The sequence below is a fragment of the Amblyomma maculatum genome, chromosome 1 (genome assembly GCF_055883805.1).
Source record: "Amblyomma maculatum isolate TAMU_Amacu chromosome 1, ASM5588380v1, whole genome shotgun sequence".
Lineage (NCBI taxonomy): Eukaryota > Metazoa > Arthropoda > Arachnida > Ixodida > Ixodidae > Amblyomma > Amblyomma maculatum.
This window is the reverse complement of record NC_139344.1, coordinates 43,199,201-43,212,460: the sequence shown is the minus strand read 5'-3', so window position 1 is coordinate 43,212,460 and position 13,260 is coordinate 43,199,201. Positions and strand designations below refer to the sequence as shown.

General features: G+C 44.0%; 1 protein-coding gene across 1 annotated transcript; it reads right to left on the bottom strand.

Moving 5' to 3' along the window:
- Positions 1–4,443: 4,443 nt before the first annotated feature.
- Positions 4,444–13,235, bottom strand: LOC146202228 (solute carrier family 13 member 2-like). The gene is made up of 6 exons (XM_084584275.1): positions 13,158–13,235; positions 12,071–12,148; positions 9,446–9,623; positions 7,672–7,839; positions 6,047–6,184; positions 4,444–4,760 (listed from the first exon to the last, which is right to left on the bottom strand). The coding sequence occupies exons 1-6, from the start codon at positions 13,202–13,204 to the stop codon at positions 4,683–4,685; spliced, it is 687 nt and encodes a 228-aa protein (XP_084440401.1). The 5' UTR covers positions 13,205–13,235; the 3' UTR covers positions 4,444–4,682.
- Positions 13,236–13,260: the final 25 nt, after the last annotated feature.

Sequence of the window (13,260 nt, the reverse complement as noted above, 5' to 3'; positions counted from 1 at the left end):
GTACAATACATTACTATCGGTGAGGAGCCATCCGTGCCAAGTGTCGACCTTCCAAAGGGCTCTCCGGCATTTCTCAGAAAAGCAGGTCAATGCTCGTAAGCGTGGCTGTGTTTGCGCACTCTTTGTGTTTAGGCGCTTTTTGCGTTCGCGGTTGCTTGAGTGCACGAGTGGCACGAAACAGTGTGAAGCGTCTACGTGGACTGAGACAGAGAACAAAAATCCGTTTTGCGCGGTTGTATTCGTGAGCGAAAACGAAAGGCGCGCACGACACAAGCACGCGACGCGCTTCACTCGTCAGTCAGAGAGACGGATCAAATATGTCGTCCTGTCAGACATGTCATATCTATGGCTCCACTGACCATGCGTATGAAAAGAGGAGATTGGCATTTCGAAAAGGAATGTGAGAGAGCTTTGCTTTGTATTTTTTGCTGCTTTTAGGCGCCTGCATATCTGCGGTATTTCGCTGACTATATCTGCGATACATACCTGACCGAAGCATTAGGTCAGTCGCCCTTCAAAGTTCGCTTCCTGCCGTGTGTATCCCGATATTCGTCGCACTGCTATGGCGAAGGAAATATTCTAGAAAGCCTACAAATGGGCATAGATAACAGTTACGATGCCCTCAGGCTTGTCAGAAGATAAAGAGATTAACACGAATAGTCAAAAAAGTAACTGCATATACATCCGCCGTGCTATCAATCATTTAGTACAACATAATATGCTGATTACCCCAGATAAAAAATTTAATTACCATACTCAAAAAAATCCAACGCAAGACCATGAGATTTGTCTACAACAGGTATCGCCGACTTGACTCCCCCTCCGAACTTTATATCAAAGAGACTGGCAGTCTTAGCACTATTAATACCCGAGCGAAGAACACACAACTCAGGTTTATTTGCCTTCTTACTGGAGCCACTAAAATTGATCGCAACTGATACACTTCAATTTCAACCCATAGAAACGAAAGAACGCAGCATTCTAAGAATTTAGACGAGTATCGATCGCTCCGCTATACGTTCCTGTATTTTTTCCCTAGCGGTCCGCGAATGGAATGCTTTAGCTGTTGAAGTGGTTAATTGCTCATTACCAGATAGTTTCATTCCACAGTTTCCAACTGTTCCTTGAATAGTTAGGCTTACCCATGTTAGGCTTACCCATGCACAAATATAGTGAAACATGTCTTCAGCTGGATTGTATTGTCATATTTTTCTTTTGTTTTCCATTTATAATTCCATGTGCCATTTAAAAGTACAGAAACACTAGACAAGTATGGATTGTCAATATTGTTAAATGTGTAGAGAAGGCACAAACGAGATATCATGCGGCGTGATGCGTGGGACGGCAAGTCGAGGTCTCTTTTCATTGAGGTGGCGCTGAAATGTCTTGCATAGGTCGAGGTGTAAATCGTACAGTGCGGTTTTGAGTGACTTCAAGGTTTGCGGTGAGATATAATTGTGACGGGTGCCAGATAGCTGACGCGACCTCAAGCTTAGGTCTGATGAACGTGAGATATGCTAGCTTTTTATGTCTGGGGACGAGTAGCCGAGATTACGTCTCATGTAGCCCAGGGCGGGTGAGGCTTCAGATCACGTGTTATCCATGATAGCGATGGTGTCCTGTGCAGGCCTAGATATTTGTATGACAATGAGTAGGCATCGCGGGTGGAGTTGAGGTAGTAGGTAGTCTCAATCTAATTGTGAAGGCGGGAAAATGCCATGACATTACATTTGGTTGCGTTTAAAGGCATGAGCCATGCTTCACACCAAAGTGAATAGCGTTTTGGGTCTTGTTGGAGGGTGCACGTGTCGTCTTGATTAGTTATTGAATGAGTGAACGTAAAGGGGGAGCCGTAGTGGAGGGCTACGGAGTAATTTCGACCACCTGGGGATCTTTAACGTGCGCTGACATCGCACAGCACACGGACGCCACTTCGTTTCGCCTTCATCGAAACGCAGCCGCCGTGGTCGGGTTCGAACCCGGCCACGGCGGCTGCGTTTCGATGAAGGCGAAACGAAGTGGCGTCCGTGTGCTGTGCGATGTCAGCGCACGTTAAAGATCCCCAGGTGGTCGAAATTACTCCGTAGCCCTCCACTACGGCTCCCCCTTTACATTCATCCATTCTCTCTTTCCACCTTCACTCCCACCTTACTCCCTTCCCTTACGGCGCGGTTCAGGTGTCCACAGTGCAAGTGTGACAGATACTGCGCATTCCCCTTCCTGTGAACCAATTATTATTATTATGAATGAATGAATGAATGAATGAATGAATGAATGAATGAATGAATGAATGAATGAACGAATGAATGAATGAATGAATGAATGAATGAATGAATGAATGAATGAATGAATGTTTATTCCGCTTTTGTCGTGACGAAAAAAAGCAGTTCGTAATGACCGCTTGACGGACTTCGCCACCCGTAAAGTCGACGATAAGCAGCAGCGGCAGTTTGTTCGAAATAAAACGAACAATTCACGCTTTACAAAATGAGACAGTGCTTTGAAACAGAACAAAAATTATACAATGACAAGAAAAAATAAAAAATATGAATCGTTGACAGACGCATTTCTTATCAATACAACCTAATAATGATATATTATTGCCTTTGTTTTTTCTTTGTTTATCGTCCAAGAATTTAAGAACGACCATTCCTTCAGAGAAGTGGGTACTTTATTCGCAGAATCCGTTAGTTGATTAATATCAGTAGAGGAGCAGAATAAGCTAGTGTCGTCAGCGTAAATAATAAATTTTATCTGATTGCATATAATAACAATATTATTAATGTATACGTTAAAGAGTATAGGAACCAGAAGACTGCTCTGTGGCACGCCATTCGATATTTGTAGCACATCGGAACGACAATTATTGATAACAACATATTGGGGTCGCGAGCACATATATGACTTGAGAAGGATGAGAGCATGGCCACGTATACTACAAAGTTTGAGTTTTGCAAAGAGGGTATTATGATTTAGTGTATCAAGCGCCTTACTGAAATCTATATCTCACATGGCGCGGTATGCGACACAATCATCGGCGAACAATCTCAATTTAGATTTCATGTTAGAAGGCAGATCATTGATGTAAATTAGGAATAGTAATGGTTTGGTTTGGTTAAACCCCACAAACCAAACCAAACCAAACCAAACCAAACAGTAATGACACATATAAGCTTTTCTGGAAGCTAATAACGTAATTGACAACCGGCAACAAGGTTTTCTCAAGGACTTATCTACAGTGACCCAACTTCTGGAGGCGATTCAGTACTTTGCCGCTGCCATTCATAACCAGTGTCAAATAGATGTTATGTTTTTTAGATTTTGAAAGAGCACTTGACCGTATCTCACACACAATGTTGTTATTCAAACTGAAGAATATCTTTAAAAACGATTTACTGTTTGGGGCGGGGGACTACAGGCGTACTTATCGTTTCGATCTCAATCCATAACAATCGACAATGCGTGTTCGAGCCCAGCTTTGGCAAGCTCCGGTATCTCGCAAGAATTAGTGCTTGGGCCATTGTGCTTTTAGTATTTATAAATTACATTGTTAAATAGATTCCTGCTAAAATCAAGCTGTTTGCCGACGACTGTGTACACATCATGAAATATGAACTCCTTGTGGCCAGCGTTTTTTTTTTTTTTAAATATGCCTTAGCTAAAACTCAAAATTGCTGTTCAACGTGGCTGATGAGTATTAATACCGAAGAAACTCTTTAAATGTCTATAACCCGGAAGCATTAAGTTTTTCCTCTTAATGCTTAAGAAGTTCGCCCTCTGTTCGTCGTGAACAGCTACAAGTGCTTGGAATTAACAATAACCTCTGATCTACAGTGGAACAAACAATTCTAATGTTCAAAAAAAGGCTTTGAAAAAAGTTAGCTATTAAGATGGCCTCGCCGCTATTCCCCGCAGGAAATTAAGCAAGCACGCAAAACCTTCATTCGATTTGCATTATAATACGCCTCAGATGTGTGCGATCGCTTTACTAAAGAAAAAAAATCTCGAAAATTTTCAAAGAATGTCAGTACGATTTATTTATAATTTTTACTGTCGGCGGACATCCCCTACCATGTTACTTAATAAGGCAAATTTGAAGTCTTTGTAGCTCAGGAGATACCGGGAGTGAATTACGTACACGTATATGATCGTTCACAATAACTTAGGAATTCACAGGAGAAGTACGTTGAGCTCGTCGCTGGTTGTTGAACATCATCTTACTACTCCTTAACACTGAAGGAGTTCTCATGCCGCACTGAGACATATAAAACTTTTTTTTCCCCGCGGACCGTACGGGAATGAAATATTCTCAACGGAAATTATTTTATAATACACCGATTTCTTGTAAACGTAATAACGGCCGCTATTCTAGCGCAGTCATTGAAATCGTATTGGACGCCCTAGATTTTGAGGTAAAGCTAAATATCTAAAGTACTTTTCGGGAAAACGACGAGCTGCCACACAGTTCTATCTTAATAAAGATAGCTTGATTAATGTCTTTAAACTGGATTATGGACAGTCAGGTAATATAGTAAGCGCCAATGCATATGACGATAAAGTCTCATGAGATCACCACCGTGATGGCTACGATCAAAAGAGATATACTGATGAACAAGTAGCTTCCCAGAAAAAAATGAGAAATGAAAAACACAGCAATGAACAGAGCTCTAGGTCTGCAGCAGCTACACGAGGAGCATTGTGTTGGATGCAATCACGGAGCAGACGAAGGTAGCGACCTTGATCAGGATTCCAATCATGAGCTGTGCAAAAAAACAAAATGAAAATAACAGACAGGAATTAAGAACCAAGCGAATAGCCATAGCTTTTGACGCCAATATACGTGGCGTCGGGCAAGGAGGTTTTGGCGCACAAGAAGAACCGCAGAAATTGAATATGTCATTCACCTGATGGAAACATACGGACACACGGACTCCATCACTTTTTTACTGCGGTGCTCTTAATAATCGACGCATTCTCTTATATCTAGGCTCGCTACGCACTGACCTTCTTCATAAGAGAAGATGAGCCAAAAGCTACCGAGGCTAGCTGTCACATCATGGTTCCAATTGCAGTTATCCAAGAATCTTTGCTGTCAACAGGATATGCGCGGTTCTGTTTTCATTTCCCTGCGACACCTTCGGCTCCCGCTCGTAGTGTGTTATCTTTCCCAACGGCTTCAAGTTCTACCTGCCTCGGATCGTCGAGTATACACATCCCTGCACTCTCTCTAAGGATGATAGAGAAAAATGAGCCTTTATGGCAACTCCAGATGTGTTTTTAATTACAGGTATGTGTAGGGCCACCAGGTGTTGCATTAAACAAACCAAACGATGGATGAAGGATGTTATGAAGACTCATACATATTTTCGAGCTTGTGATGGCCTCTCCGTTCCCTCATTGCCTTCTTTCTTTGGGGCGGAGGGGGGGGGGGGGGGGGGGGTACCGGCTAATCTTTCGTGCTCAATCTTTTATTTATTATCGCGCTCTTAAAAGCGGGGCCGGAAAGCAGCGCTAATTTTAATCCAGTTTTAACGCAACAACTTTAAAGGCCCCATTATGCACAAGAGCCGGCATTGTTAGACGTTATGAGCGAATTATTACGGGTCATGACCTTGGCAGGTGGCTGTTGGCTGACGACATGGCCGGGTACCGATTCGTGAAAGCACACTCCACATTGACACAATATTGGCATCATGCTGGCGGTGCACTGGTCCTATGGTCTGGGATCCAGCTGTCAAGTGTGAAACTTACATCTCGCCTTCCCGTCTCAAAGAAGCGGCCGCAGTTAGCAGCTTCCGCCAACTCAGAAAGGTCACGTGTTCTCGTGACGTACAAAGCTCACTGAGCAGTCAGTGGCCTGTCATGCCAACCGGCATGTATACCGTCTGTATGCCAGAGCAATGCTCGTGGCGCTTCGCTCACATCGCCAATGCCAACGGCTAATTTTCCTCAAAAAGATATCTTTCCCGCTATTGCGTTAAAGCCCCACAAGGTGACCCTACGAGTGCTTATCATTAAGAAAAGCGAGAAACGGATGCAAACTCACGAGTTGCGCGCTGCGTACGTTGCCGTGTAGGCGCAGGAAGATGAGCGATGGCCGCGTGTAAGGCATGAGCAGCACGTAGCGGGACTGCATCACGACGGGCAGCGCGAAGTACAGAGGGTGGCGTTCGAACTTCTCCGCCTGCGAATACGCGCAAGAAACGTGAGCGCTGACAAAAGGTGAGCCTCACCGCTATAATAATCCCAGTTCCTTTTGCAAAACGTACAGCATTTTCCAAGACTTTATTTCTTTTCAGCACCCCGTCGTATAGCTTGTTATGCGCCTGCAGCGTTCTGAACGTAGCTTTTAAAGGGTAACAAGAACTGTTCCTTCCTCGTCAGAATGATAGCATTTCCATAGATGTTACGAAGACCGCTTCTCAGCCTTTCGCCTAAGATCAAAGTGTAAATGTTACAGGAAGTTAACTACAGGGTTCAAACTTTAAACATTTCTCAAAGGCTGTGTGTGCCACAATTTTTCCGAGTGATGGCACTGTGCTTGTGAGATGCTGGGGCGTTTGCGATCACAAACAAACGCAGTCTTTTTGCGGCAATCGATCTCTTAGGCCTGAGCCGTTGGAGACGCGCTTGGCAAAATTGCGGTTTCATTATTTCAACCGATGTAAGGATACAGACAACGGTGAAAAAGAGGTGATCTAACCGACCTACGAGGAGCCGCTAAACTGTTATGTACCGTGCGGCCGCCAGAGGTAGTACCGGCGTAAGGGTACTGCCTATTTCTGGTCGGTCGTTCTTCTCGCTCTACTATGAGCACACATGTCAAATACCTTTGATTTAGATGCATATACATGACGTCTGCTTGCTTGAAACGTCTTCTATTTGCTCATGAGGGCGTCTCTATAGCACGACCTGCACTGCGAGCAATACTTTAACTCGAGATCACATGTAACTTCAAAACACTACGCATAGAAGACGAGAACAAGATGAATTACCGCGATTTCATTCTTTTCTATGTGATGTTTTGAATCTGCATTACTCGTTACAAAAATGAAACCCAGCTGCAGAGACTTACGTCTCAGGCGTACTGTCTGGATTGTCGATCCATTCAAGACAGCAAAACAAAGCAGGAGCTGGCCCACTCACGTGGTCTGCGCTCCGCTTAGAAATAATAAACAAAAGCTCCCCGCTGAAACACATTACGGTATTACATGCACACCGATGGTGATTATTCCCCGTCATCTTTAGTGCGTGTAGCTGTTTCAGAGTTGTAAGATATTTCCTCACTTACCATCACACAGTCAGCAAACATTCAACTGCGCCGTGACGGAGATGGGTGAAATTCGCCCGTGGTAAGCGAGATAATGAATCAGCGTCAAAGGTTCACAAACAAGAAATATTATACAGCAGAGACGACACAAAGATATTATGTTTACCTCAAGCGAACACATTCAATGTGTTCTGAAAACCAGTGCAATATATGTAGTGCAATACTTCACAGAGGAATGAGTGGTTTGATGATTACTGCAGATGGTAAATTTACAACACTGCGTTAATATCGCGGGAGCAGAACAAAACAGCACAATTTTTTGCAGGCAGCTCATTTTTGTCCAAAGAATATCACGGCAGCACAATTGCCAAAATAGCCAATTTTTGTGTGTGCTTTCTCACCAGAAAAACCAGGCTCCTGACGAGTTTTGGGTCGATGTCCGTGGTGTCTAGTTCAGCGACCACCGCTGTGGTAGCGAGCAGCGCAATCAGACACCATTCAGGCCGCAATTCGGGCCTGATGCTGTCCGCCAGCGCAGTCTCCAGAAGCCACGAGGAAGCACCGGAATGCTGCGTAATAACATAAGTCAACGTAGGTTCACGTATCACAGTTCACAGTTTTTGCGCGCACACATGCTCGTAATTTAGTGATTAATACATATTGGTACCGTACTTTTTTTTTTCGGTATATGACACACAACATTGTTTTGTGATTCACTAAAATTGATTGGCTGACTTTTACCAGCTAAACAAACGGTTAGCAATGGTTAAAAGGGGCTAACCAAGTTTGACGAGGGATACGTCTCTTTGTTTTGCTGATACTACTTGTTCTGCTGAGACCATGGAGCGCCTATCCCATAATCGCTCTCTTTACTGAAAACTTTTCACCTTTCTAAGCCAAACTTCATTAATGATGGTGAAGTAGTTAGTTTTGTGGTCATGCACCAGCTGTCGTCATGCCACAACACATTGGACGAGACTTGTCGCTAGATAGGCTAAGCGCCACTTTGACCTTGGCTCAGCTGAAAGGTAACAACGACGGAACCAAGCGATCCTCAGGTATGTGCCCGGAGGAGTAGAGCTATTGCTCAAAGATAATCCTTACCAAGCCCGAAACAGCCGTCAGGAGAAAACATTTCTTTGTTGCCTTTCTAACGACAAATTACCGTACCCTAGGGAATAAAGGTCTCCATTACGCTGAAAAATTGTTCTGGGAGTGTGTGTAATGCCTGTCTACGATCACCCTTACGTAATAGCAAGTAATCCCGGATTTAAGCTCTAAAAGTTTTGGCCTGAGACAAGTGCTACCACCACAGGGCTCTCCTTTTCGGTTATACAAGCACATAACTTTTCAGGGAAACATTTGTACCCGCTAAACAAGCAGCTCAGTACGCACAGTCAGCCAATGGCCACTTAACACCTGTCCACTTCTGTTAGATGCGTCCCTCTTAAAATCTACTGTTTCTCCTGGCACACACACGACGCGTAAAATGAGTTTTATTTCTCGGCTGCAAACGGCGAATGCAATTCTTTATCTGGCGCTCCCGTTTTAGCCCATCCTCTATACCGGACAGGCTGTCTTCATATACACAGAGTATTTGCTGTTGCACCTGCTAATCACATAATCTAAAGTGACGAGCCAAACAAATTCTGCACATCACTTGCGAGGCGCGCTCAACTAGTTAGTGAGCGCCACATTGCTTCTGTAGGCCAGGTTCCAGTCTCTACTAGCAAAACAGATTTTTATATTTTATTTGACTCGAAGTATATGGATTCGAGTGATAGCCATTTTTACCATGGCTCTACTATCTTTTTTACACTGTCTCTTCTCGTGTATCTCCGCCCTCTCCGCTTCTTTGTTTTTGTTCGCTTCAATCGCTCCCCTGAGATGCCTGGCTGTCGGTCGTCGATTTAGCTGAAAAACACAGCTCCCATCGCTGAACTGAGTGCCTGTTATATTCAGAGCTCGGTGTGCCTTCTTCAATGAAGTATTGCCATCTTTCAATTTTAGTTGGATTTTCTTTCAGGTTGAATCATTGGCCTTGACAGAGGTGCGTGCAATAGTTATGGACATATCTGCACATTGAAGTGAGGACACCCATATGAATGAAGCATGGAGCTTTATGTCCTGTAGCTGTGCTTGCCTGCCCTATTAATCGTGTAGTAATATGCGCACCTTGGCTACCAGCTGCAGGGCGCTTCCTCCTAGCCGCACCAGTACCAGGTCCCAGGGCAAGCAGCGCAGAACCAGCCGCCAGCTGATGGCGCTGTCGGTCAGCATGGGATTGCCCAACGCCCGCGGGAAGCCAACCGCCACCATAGCGCACAACGAGGACATCGTGGTCGAGTCGACGCTGTGAGACCGCATGCTGTTATGTTAGTTGCTTTGCTATGCTTTTCAAGAGTGAGCATAGAAAACACCACACACAAGAATGCGGTGTATGTTTTCAAATTTTGCGTTTCTCTAAACACAAAGCATGCTCTTCATCGGTCTCTTCGGCACGCCGACTTTTCAAGGCCTCATTCCGACGTGCCTTCGCGTTCCGGCGCGCTACTGTTGCGGAGTTCCCTCCGAGCACCCAAGTACGCACTAAATTAATTTGAATTTCGGATGACGAGGACTAGATTTTTCAGATTCTTATCAGGAGCACGTCCCCCGGATACGAAAAGAAAATCATCCACAAATATACAATGGTGTGATACGCACCTGCGTTGCTATGCAGTATTGGTTGTGCATTTCGTTTTTACTTTGATTGTCTTCCGCTTGCACCTTTGAATACATTTCTTCTCGGGCAAAGGAAAAATGGCTGAGATGTAACCGTGCTGAACTTAGCCCGGCAAAGGGAAAGGATCGTTTTACCTGGTTTTGATTTGGTTAGGCTTAGGTTTAGACAAGGCCAGAGTTGGTTTTAAAGCGATTAAATTGCCGAGACTTTGGAGTCAAGAACGCTTTGAACTACAAGGTGGAACACGCGAGGCTGTATTCGCCATCAAAGCTCAAGGTCAAAGGTACAAGATCAAGATCAAAGGCCAAGCGGTGGTACTCCGAAGGTGGCATACATGGTTAAGCTATACAGCCACACCGTCACCTCTGGATCGTTTAAGTTCAAACAGCTTGGTGATACATACTGTAGTGAATCTTTCACTGCACTGCATTACTCTATCACACACGGATACTAAACACCCACAAAGGTCAGGCAACATGGGAAGTGGTTAAGGCTTTCGATAGAATTGTATCATACAAGCGAATTGTATCAGCAAACCAACTGTTTTACTGCGCGATAAGGAGATGCATTTTCTCAAGAATGCTCGAGAGTTGTGCGCATGTCTGTGTGGCTTTTAGTTATGTGTTATGGTACATTTGCTTTCGTTCCCTTGCTTGTTCTATTGTATATAAAAGTTTCAGCGAATGAAACCCTTAGCAGTGAGTTAGCGCTTGTCCGTTGTTTTCCTTTCTCTTGTCGATCGGCTTTGACGCGTTTATATTATGAATCGCTACCAATTGGCCCAAATTAACGTTCTACTAAGTGTCCAGTGAGGTTGGGGCGCTTTCCATAGATCCAAACACCATATCACCAGCCTGACAACACCCAGTTCAGTTCAGTCGTTCAGTCGTGTCCGACTCTTCGTGACCCTATGGACCATTTCACGCCACGCAATTAATGGTATTGTGACTGGTCATAGGGTTTTCTTGGCAGGAAATACTGGAGTGGGTTGCCATTACCTTCTCCAGTGAATCACATTTTGTCAGAACTCTCTGCCGTGACCTGTCTATCTTGGGTGGCCCTACACAGCAGAGCTCACGACTTCATCGAGTTTCGCAAGCCCCTCCGCCACGACAAGGCAGTGATCCATGAAGGGGTGACAACACCCACAGCAGGGCAAATGTCTCTCCCACGGCCCTCCAATTAACCCGGCCCAGTGCCAGCTGCATCTATTTAATCGCCGATAATTTCCTTCACAAAATAATTTTCAGCCGCCCTCGCTACGCATGCATCTTCTTATAATCCAATCATCCATAGCGCACAAAGCATATCTTACCTTCCCATTACATAACCTGCCCATTTCTTCTTCGCGATTTCGACTACAACTTGCATTTTTTTCTTGACACACTTTTCTCGCTTTCTATATGTTACCTTAATCATGCACACTATTTATTCTCTCCCAGGCACAATAACATCCAATACATCAGTAGTGACCCGTATTTAGGTAGCCTTTTATTATTCACATCATCAGTTTTAGTCAACCCTGAATCGTCAGGCCAACGCACAAGGACTGGTGGCGTGCAGTAGGAAAACAACAAAAAGAAAGAAAGCAGGGATGTGGTGCCGCACTTCAGTTTCGAAGGCCTTTTTTTTTTTTCATTGCCGGAACACTGCAAGCCTAAGCATAAGTTTTACTATAAACAACATTTGCTAGGTCTTTGAAGGAAGGTTAGTTGCTTCGACGACTGTTTTGAGCATCGAAACGAAAAATTTCTCTAAAAATTGAGCAGGGTGAAGGAAGTGATCTGTTTACTCGTGCTAACCTCTCGTCCCAGCTGATAGAGTATAAGCCTTTAACTCTGGCTTCGAAACTGGACTGGTAACCTACGCTATCGTGTATATATCGCGGCCATCTTTTAGCTCTAAAACGAATGTGCCGAGAGCAGATCCAGGGTTACTTCTGAGCAACCGAAAAAATATACATATTGTTTAATTTTCAGCGAGAGTACTTAGTGACGGAAATATAAAGGGATAATGTATATATAAGAATATATGATTAGTCCAAGGCAATGGGTATTTTCTAGAGGCAAACGTACCCCAAGCAACGGCCTGTATCAATTGCAAGCGAAAGGCCGATTCCAAACAGCATCAGGAGGCCCACGATCTCCTTTGCACTGCAGGAGAGTTTAAAGTGCATTACGTAAGTGAGATAAAACCATACATTGGGTTAACCATTGTATTCTTTCATGGCAACACTTTAAGTCATTCCCGACTGAGATTCGCCTATTTCTCCGAGGTTGCGCTCGTATTTTTTTCTGCCCATTGACTCCTATGTTGTTAAATTGAAACTGCTGAACATGTTTTAGAGGCATACCACTTAGAAAGCTCCTAGATGCAATGCCTTAGGAGTTTGCAATTGATTGTTACTTGAAAGGTTGTATTAGGCACAGATCGACAAAGGTCACTGTCAGAGGGTGAATGATGGCATGAAATTACCTCGGATAAAGCCAAAACTTTGGCATAGATGTTTTGTTTTGTTTCGTTTTTATTATGGTGTTTAATACCCTCATATGACTGAAACTTTGAGGGTTGCCGTAGTAGAGGGCGCTGGGTAATTTGAGCTTCATAGTTGTGTGTGATGGAATGATAAAGCAACATAACATTGAAGCAACAGAATTTATCATTGAATATATTTCCAGTTGCACCACAACGCACTAGAAAAAAAAAATGCCGGTAAAGAAAAGTCCAAGGAAAGGTCCGAAGGCTTCCTGATCAAAACGGCAGACCGTCATTTTATGTGCAATGCCGCAATGCTTTAAATCCTCTACAATTATATTCTCCTCCTGGATAGCTTGATGTATTTCCTTGACTAAGAGTCTCGGAATGTGTTTATATGACTCGTGAAGCTTATCCGTTTTCTTTCGCTTCAATCTTTGGTCACTGCCAAATATTTACCACTCTCTTCACGTGGTCCCTACTCTACGGAAGCTAGACTCTTCAAAGCGCTGCTTTTTAGTATGGTAATGTCGAAGTATTCTGAGCGCTTTAGTGGGTGCATAATAAACTCAGAACTGTCGTAAACGCATGGAAACATGTGTTGATTGAGGTTTGATGAGTGATGACAACATTCGCTAACAGAAGTGCTGAAACCGGCTGCGAACGCAGCTCCTTAGAAACACATACGTGATTGGACGTTGCCGTTCCCATTTTTCCTTGATGACCTCATGCATGGCAAAGGCGTAATCTTCAGTATGACTGACGTCCCTGAAATATAAGATATATGCCA

Bases quoted from the DNA above. Each gene is read 5' to 3' on its own strand.
- LOC146202228 (XM_084584275.1), bottom strand. From the start codon at position 13,204: ATGCATGAGGTCATCAAGGAAAAATGGGAACGGCAACGTCCAATCAC. The intron at 9,624-12,070 runs GTACGTTTGCCT...GCGGTCTCACAG, and splicing joins GATACAGGCCGTTGCTTGGG to CGTCGACTCGACCACGATGT. The intron at 4,761-6,046 runs GTGAGTTTGCAT...TTTTTTGCACAG, and splicing joins ACGTACGCAGCGCGCAACTC to CTCATGATTGGAATCCTGAT.